The 12,778-nt window shown below is 33.0% G+C and overlaps 1 protein-coding gene across 1 annotated transcript in view; it reads right to left on the bottom strand.

Annotated features, from left to right (window-relative positions):
• The window catches only part of LOC149535939 (uncharacterized), a 96,420-nt gene extending 91,327 nt beyond the window's left edge, over window positions 1-5,093 (bottom strand). The window contains exons 1-5 of the mRNA XM_089807763.1: window positions 3,975-5,093; window positions 1,938-2,024; window positions 1,519-1,628; window positions 418-468; window positions 97-268 (exon numbers count right to left, since the gene is read on the bottom strand). Of these exons, the coding sequence (XP_089663889.1) occupies window positions 97-268; window positions 418-468; window positions 1,519-1,628; window positions 1,938-2,024; window positions 3,975-4,517 (963 nt within the window). The 5' untranslated portion in view covers window positions 4,518-5,093. The remainder of the gene's footprint in view (window positions 1-96; window positions 269-417; window positions 469-1,518; window positions 1,629-1,937; window positions 2,025-3,974) is intronic.
• Between the last annotated feature and the right edge of the window lie 7,685 nt (window positions 5,094-12,778).

Here is a 12,778-nt window from a genome sequence, read left to right as displayed (position 1 = left end):
TCAGACATCAACTCAAACATCCATCTCAAACTTAATATGATTACAATTCGAAGTATGTCACTAAAACAAATTCAGTGGTAGAGGCTGTCAAGCTACCGGCTTGGTATAGTCATCAAATACAACCACATCAGCACGACGAAAGGTTTCCTTCCAATCATTCAATATTTCTGTCTGTTGACTAGATGTGTACTCCTTAAGGCGTACACCCAGTTCATTCTCATGAATGGCCCATATCAGAGGCACTGTATTAAAAGGTTCCAGCCAAAGACTGTAAATAGAAACTAAAGTTATTTTCGTTTGAAAAACATATAGAATGGATTTTACAATTACTTCCCACTACAAGCTATGCTGAAAGAATAAAAAATTTCAAAGATTATCATCAGGTAGAAGAGAGAATATTTAGATAAGAACTCCCACCTACTAACAAAAATTTTAGCTTCAAGACTGTTCACGAACACACCATCAAAACTGCACCAGAAAAATTAAAACAATGTTTATCAGGTAAATTAATGACTTCACAAATCAAGGGAACTTTTTCATTCCTCCACTGATGACATGATAATACAGAAAGTTTTACAAACAAAGAAAAATAATTATCATTATTCTCTGTCTGGACATTTAAAACACCAGGATAACTAAAAAGCGGTATAAGCTTGGTTGTAATATCACTTTGTGACCTGGTATAGGAGGTCTAATGCTATGCAATATAGGGCCCCTAGAAGAAGTGACAAACAATTTTGTGTCAAACTAGCTAGAATTATTTTCAGATACAACTATGATGTTCCAAAATCTATAACAAAAGAAGTGCACAAACATCACACCTTTGCTTGACTTCGGCATGATTCTTAAATATTTCAATGGAAGAGCTTGTTATGCCAGGGAACAAGATTTCCTGGCCTTCGAAAGAGAGGAAAGATGATGGAAGGCAAATTTGCATGGTATTAACAAATAAGTATTAAGATATTATCATATTAAGAGAAATCATTCTATATGTACTAAGGGCATGGTGCCATGGAAAGTACTTTGGAGAGATTTGGGAACATATGACAAGTGTAAGACCTGCCAGATCATCAGATCTATAGATGGAAATTTAATTTGTATGGGGTTTATCTCTAAGGTTATTAGCCTTGAAGCATTGCAGTTTCCACCTCTTTTGAAATGTTTATTTGTTTAAAAGAAATCTACATACTAGTCTAATAACTAATAAATGAGAAGCTAGACGAGAACTAAGGGACAAATATCAGATAGTAAATATATAGTGTCCATAGCACAAAAATAGATATTAAATGAGTCCTTGAAAGTTGAAATGAATTTCTTGATATAAGAAGTCAACTGTGTGCTTGCCAGTTTGGAATACCTATGGCCAAATTCCAAGGGACGGTTGAGTACAAGATTATATGTGACATTTTCAATAGAAATGATTATCAAAATGTTTTTCATTTCCTTTCCCAATAATAGAGTTTTGACAGAAGAAGATAAAAAAAACTTAAAAATATAGAAATTTCCTTTTCAACTTACCTTAACCAATCTACTTTGAGTTCTTGTTCTGAACTACCTTGCAGGACATGAACAGATGTTTTCAAATTCTCCCAGACTGCATGTATTGGTCCATCTTCAAGTGAAAATAGCTACAGAGGAAATTCATTTAAATATTTTAGTGCTGCAATTTTTCACACTGACTTTGGGTAAGGAGAATTTCAAATCAGGATAGCTTTTCATTTCACCAAATAAGAACTCCCCATATGCTCATTGTTTCCAAAAACCACAAAACTATTTCTTATCAATTATCACATTATTTCTAGACATGAGAAACTGATCTCTATAAGCAAATGCTTTCTTTATTTTTAATTGCTTAGACCAGGAAAATGCTATCTTTGCTATGCAGTTACTTTTTGTTCTTTCAATTAATAAGTGAGTTGATAGCTCTTAGCTCTTACCTCAAGCTCGTACCCAAGAGCCTGTAGACCAGTTGCAACAGTAAACAAAAAAAGAAGTCCTGGGCTTCTTGAAAGATCAGAGCATACCTGACAAGGAAACATATAAGTTCGTTAAGGCCAGACACAATTCTGCTACGAGATAAGTAATACAACCAAACTACTTGTTTAGATAATTATGCTGGTACTACAAATTGAAAGAGAGATATAATAATGTTCAAAGCTGACCAACGCAAATAAATTTAACTCGGAAGTAGAATAAGTTTCAAAAGCTAATCAAGCCTGCTGAAAGGAACACCAACAACTAAAACTAAGGTTTATAGAACTCAAACTGGAATTCAATCAAAAATAAATAAAATGAAAAGAGGGTGAGCTGAAACAGGTAAACCAGACACAAGTCATTATCTATAGCATATACAAGTCATGTTATACGAGAAACTTCTGCTAAAGAAAAGGTCCCTCAACAAAGATCCACTAATGGACCCAAGAGAGGGAGCCTGAACCACAAGTTTCTGATCAACATCGGAAACAGAAGCAGAAGAAGGACCACCATCCTTGTCAAGCACCATAAAAGAAGCAGCCCAGGGTCTGCTGAAATTAAAGGGGAATAATCTGGTGAGAGAGACTGGCTGAACAATCTATCCTATGACGTAGCCAGGTGCTCATACTGGTTGATCTCCAATCATCCAATGCTGAAATAGGACAGCATGTCTCTGAAAATGCCATACCTTTATGAAGCACATAATAGGCAAACAGAAGTAGAAATCACGTGAACAGTTGTCCCCAGTGTACTTGGCAAAGAAAATTTAATTGTATTTCAAGGTCTCTTTTGGACACAGAATGAGTACAAGGACAGTCGATTTCTATTACAAGAGTGCTTGAAAACAAATATAAAGCCACTTGAAAACAAATATAAAGCCAAGTAGGTTTGATCTAATTTCACAGTGAAGAAATGACTATCCACTTTCAATGGGGTTATTGGTTCCATTTAAAGGGAACTGCCATGTGACAAAAATGCACCAGACACCTGCGCATTTTAGCATTTAATGATGATATCTGTATAAGCAAACATATCTTGCAGCATTGTCCTCAATCAGCATTAACTTTCATTAAAGTCCAGTCCGAATTACTGAATATAAATCAGATTTTTGGGCCTTTGAAATTTGTCTGACAGCTTTGTGGATTAACTAAATCCCTTTGGTTATATGGTCAAATGCCATGCAGACTATCCCTTTGGTTGTATGGTCAAATGTCATGCAGACTAATCACTGGGTTGAGGTAGGTGGAAGAGGCCCAAAGAGCTATGGGAAAAGAGAATTTGCATGTTCTGCAGGACGGTGCAATAGAGACAGAATGGTACTTTCTCGTAGAGTGCACAGCATATGAAGATATCCCTGATCAGTATGAATTCGTCTCAAAAGCAAACAGCATGCACACTTTTTTTTATGTTGATAAGATAAATCAAACTGTTAGCTTTCTAGTCAAGATCCATAGCAGGAGATCTGACACTGAAAGGAATAGGGAGATCCTTGGCCCAACAGACTGATCTGTCTTGTGGACATCATAAAAAAATTAATTCATATTCCACTGCGCTATTGAGCTAAAGCTACTCAACTTTGTCAAATCATGCTTTTTGGGCTTCATTCAAACTATTTTAGAGACCTGAAAATTGAAGACAATCCTTTCTATTTAAAGATCAAATGCTTATGTTTTTCACTTTTAGTTTAATTATGCCACAACAATCTAGCAATGTTAATATGTCAATTTGACAAAAGTAGTGACTAGTTACACTTGTTGTTCATACAACTCTGGCTTAAAGCTAGTCAACAACCTCGATTTAGCAGTATATTGGTTTGATCCTTGTTGATCTTACCCCAATTCAATATTAGATTTTCTTACTTATTGCATTGAGAGTATTATCTTGCTTTATCCAATTTCTATAATTTGAATGTTTTACTAATTATAACAATAACACTATCAGTCGCTTGTATTATGTAAACGAGCTAAAATAGAAAGTAATTATGAGCTCACTATACTTACAATTGCAAGACGAGGATGCCTGATTGGATGGACATGGAGCTCTCCATGCCTGCCCTGTAGATTTCTGCCACCTGCCAAATTCTTGGAAGGCATGAACTTGATGTTATCTCCAAAATAAGCAGGAATTGCAATAGCAGCCAATTTCAGATCGTTCTTATTTTCCAGAGGTTGAGAAAGATCAATCTTAGAGTCATGACTGTAACGAGGGCGAGAAGATTCAATTGGTCCGATAAATTTCATCAGAGTGTCTTGCAGCAGAGACTGAGTTAAGAAGCAAACGAAAACAATACAAATCAGAACGCTACAAAGCCACGACCGACCACTCTTTCTACCGGACCCATGAAGCCTGCCCCCCTTAACACCACCACTGACTTTATGGGCTTCTTGTTGGAGGTCTAATCCATTCGAATGAAAGCGTTTGATGGGATATCCATTTCCATTTTCTCTCATTGAAATCCCCACATCCCTCCTCAAAACAACACCATTGTTTTCTGATGCAATTAAATCCAAATGTTCTTCAGAGCGTGTTGCAGGCATGCCCATTAGGCCCAATTCTGAACCCAAAACTCAATTTCTCCCACCCAAAAAAATGGTTCCGATGTCATTTGGGTGAGAACGAATACTGATTATGTAAGCTTTCAATTTCTTTGTTCACACAAACCTTCTCTCTTCTACATACTAGATCTACTTACATGGGTCCACAAAAAACAGTATAATTATATTCAGCTGCGTGCAAGGAAATCTGCAGAAATCATTAAAAATTGCCGCATAAATTATAATAATTCTGAGATGACGTTACTCTTGTTGAGTATGTCGGTTACGTGTAGAGGGACAATCACCAGTCACGAGAGCAAATATCATACTTATCAATTGGAGTCTACTCTTTTTCCCTTTTTCTTTTTCTTTTTCAAACCGTGCAAAAACCCGCGCAGACTTCTGATTAACGCGTCCCACTTCATAAGGAAAATGTCTCGGTATTTTTTAATTTACTGTCATTGGATACAAGACAGAGTTCTAGACCAAATTAACTCTCCTCCTTATTTTAAGGAAAGAGAGCGTCGTAGTGGACAGGCAGTTGGACTAAGTAATTTAATAGCCGGTAGTGAGAGACCAACGGACACTTTCTGATATATTTTTTGACTGCTACTTTATCGAGCTACCTTTTTGGTTTTGTAAATAATCTTTTCTTTCTCTAGTTATTCTCTAGAGAATAAACTTTATTGCTGTGGACTTACAATGGGCAGCAATAAATTGGGTATTGGTTTGGTTTCGTTTTTTTAATAATTATTGAAGGAAGGAATAAATTTATAGAGAGTTTTGGACATATATTAATCTTTGAGGAGAATAAACTAGGTCTTGATTTTAATACAGTTGTTTTTTTAAAGGTGTGTAACGTTTTGTGGTTTTTGTGGTGGTCTTTGTTTGTTAGCTTGTTATTCTCTAAAGAATAAACTTTATGGATGTGGACTTATAATGGGTGAACTCTACTAATAATGTGGTCTTGGTTTGATTTTTTTATAATTTATCTCTAAGAATTATTGAAGGAAGGAATAAACTTATAGAGAGTTTTGGATATATATTAATCTTTGAGGAGAATAAACGAGGAATATAGTTATTTTTTTAAAGGGGTGTGATTTTGCAGTGGTTTCTATGGTGGTCGTTGCTGGTTAGCTCATCACTTTGGACTGTCTTGAAGGTAGAACCCTCCATCAAAAAATATATATAAGGTAGAATAAGATGTTTTTTGGATTCAATTGTGTGTGTTTAGTTATCATCTAAACACACACAATCGAATCTAGAAAACATCTTATTCTACAAATGGATCGTGGAAATCTATTATTGTAAATATATAAGGTATTCTAATTTTTAATATATGAACTAATTATAGTTTTCAATTATATTAAATTTGTAATTATTTTCAATGGTAATTTATTTAATAATTCAATTTTTTGAAAAGAGTTTATTTATTTTGTAATCAATTAGAGTGAGGTCAAATGTGCACTTTGGATATCAGAAGTGAGATAAGATAAGATAAGATAAATTTATTAATGTCCAATGCGAGACCAACAAGGTCTATGGGACTGAAAACTTGCAGAACCCTCTATCAAAAAAAATGGTATTCTAATTTTTAAATATATGAACTAATTATAGTTTTCAATTATTTTAAATTTTTAATTATTTTTAATAGTAATTTATTAAATAATTCAAAATTTTGAATAGAGTTTATGTATTTTTTTATCAATTAGAGTAAGGTCAAATGTGTACTTTTAGATATTAGAAGTGAGATAAGATAAGATAAATTTATTAATGTCCAATGGGAGACCAACAAGGATCTATGGGACTCAATTAAATTTTGTCTCATTTTATAGTACTTTATTCTTATTTAAAGATTAAATTTGTAGATTCATTTTATAGTAGTTTATTCTTATTTACAATTTTAAAGAAAAACTCAAATTCAATATAAAGTCCAGGAATCAATTAATTGGAAATGTCAAAAATGGAGTGGATTTCTCTCTTAAGCTTATTCTTAATATTCTTAGAAAAAAAGAGAAAAAATTGTAATATGCATTTCGCAATATGTGTCTTAGTTTGGATGTATGGGACCCATTTAGATTATTAAGATGTGTTCCCCAAAAGTTTAAAGACTTAACAGACTACCTCTTTTATATGGTATTTAAGTATATCTATTAAATAATTTAAAAATTAGATCATTACTTTTTCATTTGTGAGTAGTTATTTAATAAGGTCAAAGATGAATTCTAAGTAGACGTAAGTAATTAAAATTAAGTCTTGTTTTGTTTTGGTTATTTTTTAAATACATGTGAGAATCATTCTACTAGTTAAGGTGGGGCCAAGAACTATAAAGATTTCTCATTATTTGACCTTTATTTTTATTATTCGTCCATCATTCCATCAAAATTGTGTATTAAAATTGATTTATACTTATTTTAAGAATGTTTAAAAGAGTTATATAATGAAAATTAACTTCAATATTATTTGACCTTTATTTTTATTATTCGTCCATCATTCCATCAAAATTGTGTATTAAAATTGATTTATACTTATTTTAAGAATGTTTAAAAGAGCTATATAATGAAAAATAACTTCAATATATATTTATTTGTTCAATATGTTTATATAAAAAAAAATGGAAATGTCAATTTATAGGTAATTTAAAGTTCTTGAAATTGTTTTATTCATTATATACATAGACATAAAACTTATTGTAGCTAGGTATTGTTAACTTTATTTTTATAATATATTAATAAGTGGATAGTGTCTATGACGGAATATTTGTTTTTATATATTGTTTATTTTGAAAATATTATGTATATTTTTTAAACATTGATATTTTGACATTTATCTAGTGGTGGAAATTAAAGTAAAAATTAAAAAAATATTCACTAATGTACTTACACTTCACCCCTTGTTGTCATTCTAGAATGCCTCTCAACATTAATAATAAGATGTATGTGTGTGTTCAAATATGGAGTCATACAAGATTGAACATTTAATTTTTAAAACCCATAATTACAAGTGTGTTTACATTTAAGACATCCACATATTTGAGAGTGTTATTTTTTATATTCACTTAAGATAGTAAAGTCGGTTTATTTGGTTGAAAAAGGAATCCAACACTATTTTTAAATGTACTAAGAATCCTTAAACACCTTTAGACATCAATTACTAAGTTGAAAAAAGTTGTAGAAGTCTATGTTGTAAAACAAGGTGAAGAAAGGTTGATATATGAACTTCAACTGAATATTAATTTGAATATGAAACTAAAAATTAACCCTCAATAGAGTGATTGTGAAATTAAAACAAGAACTAGAGAACCATTACCCATAAAACACCAGTGGAGAAGCTCTTTTGGAAAAAGAAATCTACCATGAAGAGAGATGGGAGGTACATTACTAATCCAATAAAAATTACAAAAAGAATACACTTCTCTACAAACCTCTGTCAAATCAAGCACTACTTTGTAACCCTAGAAATTAAACGAGACTAGATGAATAACTCTAGCTCAAGCCACCAAGTTATTAGAAATTTGTGAGGATAAATACAATTATGGTATCATAAAATAATAGACTATAAAACCACTTGGAAAAACCTCATGCCAACCCCCAAAAATAGCCTCCTGCGTATTCTCTCATAGTTGTCATAAAGCATCTCTCATGCACGTCAACTTGTGCAAAGAATATATCATAAACTATCTATCCACTAGAGAGTAAAGTCCACCAAGATAATTGAGAGGGTTGGGGTAGGGGGGGTTGGGGTAGGGGGTGTGTGAATTAGTTATCAGATCAATATAACTTTTATCAACCCTATTAAACCTTAAGCATGTGAACAACATAATCGGTAACCATAAGAAGATACACATACACAATAACACCAGATATGTTAACTAGGGAAACCCTTAATCAGAAGTAAAACCCCAGTGGAGATGGTACCCACAAAATTATGTACTAATATAAATATTCCTTGTAAGAGGATGGACTCTGTTATGAGTCAATGAAATAAATTTTGTACATATCAGTCCATATTAGGAGATTCTAACCCTGTTAGTAGTTGTAGAAGATAGATGGACCCACTATCCAAATAGCTTCGGGGGTAAGACCACCGAACTCACTGTCCAACTAGTCTTTGTATTATTCCTTGTAGAATAATAGAATGAAATTGATCTTCGCAACTCAAACTCTTTCTATGTCCTCTTACTGTGCCAGTACTACACCAAATACTAGATCTTCAAACTCACAAAAAATTGATCCCTTTGATCACTTACACACATTTACCAACTTCGCATATCACTTGCACAATTCACAAATCCACATATCTTGCATACTTCACCACAAGTTAAATGACCTTCCTATATACCATATCCTCAAAATAACTTACCGAGTCATCCTTGAGGCTTTCCCAATTAATTATAATAGGATCTCATTAAGATATTACAATTCATTACATCTTTTCATAATTACAAAACATTGTCAGCTCATAGTAAATACAACTTCTTACACATGTGACCTTTGACCTTGTGCACTCACTAATCTCATCTTTAGACTATCTAATGTCACTATCTAACTTCACTCATCATGGTTCTATCCCTATCAAGAGATACAATCCAAACATCAAAAACTACTTATCAGGTACTTTGTATGTGCATTGTCCTTTGTAAATCATGAATAAATTTCGCATGTCTTTGACTATCTGCATGCACACTTCCCCATATCATCAAGATAGAATGTAGAACATATCCTTAGCTACATTGGACCTCATCATCAATGCATAGTTCGTACGACCTCATTTTATGCCTTCTACTCTACCAGTCTTTGCATAAGCAATACTATGTTGACATCAATGACAAACAAAGTAATGAATGCAACATGTCAATCATGCTAACAATCTCTCCAATACTTAGGATACTCCCCCAAAGGAATACCATTAGTATTCATGCTAACAATCTACCCATTTGCATTGATGGCAACATAGATGAAAAACATCTAAGTCCATGAATATCAAATCAAACTATGTTGTTGTTGTTGTTGTTGCTCTCATCTTTTCAAATCCTCTTTGTCAATCAAATATAAAAATTAAAAGAACAATTATTCATTTTTTCTTTCTCATTCTTACGCAAATGGCATCAATTGTTCACACTTCTCCCTCATTTATATACTTTCCTGTTGACATTAATATCTCATGAACAATTCTCTCTTATTACATACTCTCCCTCATTCATTGGAGATGTTTTTCATGCAATCTCTCCCCCATTGACATAAATGAGAAAGACATCATTATATAAATCAACTGCTCAAAGTTTTCAACCAGCTCAAGTGTCTAAAGATACTTTTTCATACTAGCTACCAAGAGTCCTTAATGATTCTACTCAACTATAAATACTCCCCCATACAGGAAGCAATTACATTTAGTCCAGATAAATAATAATGATTTGTACTACTAGATCGATGCACTCTCTGCATCATCTACTCAGAAGTGGGCAGGGGTATAACCTCAAGTATACCTCACAAACATTTAAATGTATCATTAAGCAAAGGCTTCATAAAAATATCTACAATTTTCTCTTTTGTATTCACGTACTCTAATCTAATTTCTTTCTCAACAACTTTCTATCTCAAAAAATGATACTTAATCGATATATCCTTAGTCATAGAATGTAACACAGAATTCTTAGACATACTCACTATACTTATGTTATCACAATGTATGATAATAGCTTTGAAAACTCTATCCCAATATCCTTTAGCATATGTTTCATCCACATAATTTGATTACAGTCGTTTGCTATTGCTACATACTTTGCTCCTATTGTACTTTATGAAATACAATCTTGTTTCTTTCTTAGCCAAGCAACCAATCTTCCTCCAAGAAAAAATGCTCCACCACTTGTACTCTTTTTATCATTCATACTATCTGCCAAATCCATATTAGTATATGAAAATAGAGTAAAATCATTTGATCTATTATACCATAACCCAAAATCAAGTGTTCACTTCAAAAATCTAAATAGTCTATTTATTGTTGCACAGTGTGATTCCTTAGGATCAACTTGAGATCTTGCCACTATACCAACTATATTTGTTATAGCTGGTCTGGTGTGAGTCAAATATTACAAACCTCCAATCATGGATCTGTACAACTTCTTCTCAATCATAGGTGTCTCATCGTTGCTAGATAACTTGTGACCAATTATCATAGGTGTACCAACATCCTTACAACTTTCCAAACCAAATCTCTTTAATAAATCTTTCAAATACTTAATTTGTGATAAGAAAATACCATCACTATTTTGCACAATTTGTAAACCCAATAAATATTTCATCTCACCAATCATATTATGTTAATCTCATTATGGTTTTGTCATTATAGTAAGTCATCATCTAGCATAGTTAGTTGATCATCACTATGATCGAGCTACTATTTAGGTCGAGTGTACAGTGCATGTCAAGTGAACAAAGAAAGCTGAGTGATCAGTGCGAGCTGAGTGAACAAATCATGTCGAGCATAAGTCTCCAAACAATACGTGTCGAGTGATATGACAATTAATGTCGAGCATAAGTAGGTGTTAAGCAGTCAGTATGTGCTGAGTCACTCAAGTGCCGAGCAAACAATGTATGTCAAACAATTAGTGTATGCCAAGTGATTCAGGAGCTGAGTAAACAACATAAGAGCACATTTAAGGCCAAGCATCAAAAGCCTATTGATGTTGAGTAACCATTCAATGGCATAGATGTTTGTAATAGTGCAAACTTATATGTAAATTGTTTTTGGTTGACATAATGTTGAATTTTTGATATGAAGAGATAAGGATCAAGTTATGTCACACATCCCTATGCAATACATGCAACCAATTAGAAAAAGGGAAGCATTAGGCGGCAATAGCAATCAACTAGAGTCGTTGATTTTAGCCTAAGATCATCTCCAAATGCCTACTTAAAGAGGTAAACCCTAAGGGGGAGTATGTGTGCGAAGGAGGATACTAAAGAGAGTATCTTGTGCAAAAGAGGCATGGAGAAGATGGATAATTGAATGAGCAAGAGTGAAGAATCAGTTAAGGAGAACATATCAGTTGTGAAGTCAAGTAGTGAAAGGTTAGAGAAGATGTATTAGATTAGGAGGATCAAGATACAGACTGTAAAGAAGAGATCTGACATCTAGGAGAAAGGTACTAAGTGAAGGATCAGGTACTAAATCATTTCAATAGGTGATACAAGGTAAATCTCTCAACAAAGTAGTCCTAACAAAATTTTGTAAATCTCCTAACAGAGTGCTTACTTAATTGTGAGTTTAAATCCTTTAGTCAAGGTGAGAATTAACAGTCTTTGTAAGCCTTTAACAGGGAAAACCTCTCACAAGGTAGATCATAGATTATGATAAAAAAATTGTATCCATAATTGACCAAAATTTATTGTTGCAATAGTGAAGATTTGTGGGTGTTATCCCTGCCCCAATTTTACCTTCTCCTTGGAGGGTTTCTGGGTAACCAAATCTTTTGTGTTATGTGTTGATTTACTTTATGCTATGGATGTGATGCATGCTTAAATATTTTAGTTTACATGTTAAGTTATGAGATGGATGAATGGTTGAATGTTTTAGTGGTAGAAGTTTTTAAGTGTTGATTCACACACCCCCCCCCCCCAACCCCCCCTCAAAATTTTCTTCCCTATTGTTATTTCCAACATACTCATCTCAAATTCATTCTTCATTTCATTAGAAAAAAATTCACTTGCTTCATCATTACCTCCAAAGATTATACCATCCACAAATATCGCAATAATCAACAAACCATCTTCAATTTCTTTTAAATATAAATGATTATCTATAGTACCTTTAGCAAATCCCAACTTTTCTAAATGCTTCTCCAACCTAGCATGCCAGTTTTTAGGTGCTTGCTTAAGTCCATACGATACTTTTTTCAATCTACATACCATATATCCTTCTATTGTCAAAAGAAATCCTCCAAGCTACTCAATGTAGACTTCTTCATTAAGTTATCCATTCATAAATGTTGACTTCACTTCCATATGATGCATTTTGAACTTCTTACTTGTTGCATAAGCCAAGAATAACATTACTGCTTCAATTCTGGCAAAAAAGGAAAATGTGTCTTCATAGTCTATACCTTCTTTTTGTGAATATCCTTTACATACCAATATTGTTTTATTTATTACAACCTCACCTTTTTCATTCATCTTATTTATGAAAACCCATTTAATTCCTATAACATTCTTATCTTTAGGTCTAGGAACCAATTCCCATATCTTATTCTTCAAAATGTGTTCTAGGTC

This window comes from Cupressus sempervirens, chromosome 10, assembly GCF_028749045.1.
Source record: "Cupressus sempervirens isolate cs-2001-9-10 chromosome 10, ASM2874904v1, whole genome shotgun sequence".
Lineage (NCBI taxonomy): Eukaryota > Viridiplantae > Streptophyta > Pinopsida > Cupressales > Cupressaceae > Cupressus > Cupressus sempervirens.
The sequence above is the reverse complement of the archived record's forward strand: the minus strand, read 5'-3'. Positions and strand labels throughout refer to the sequence as shown.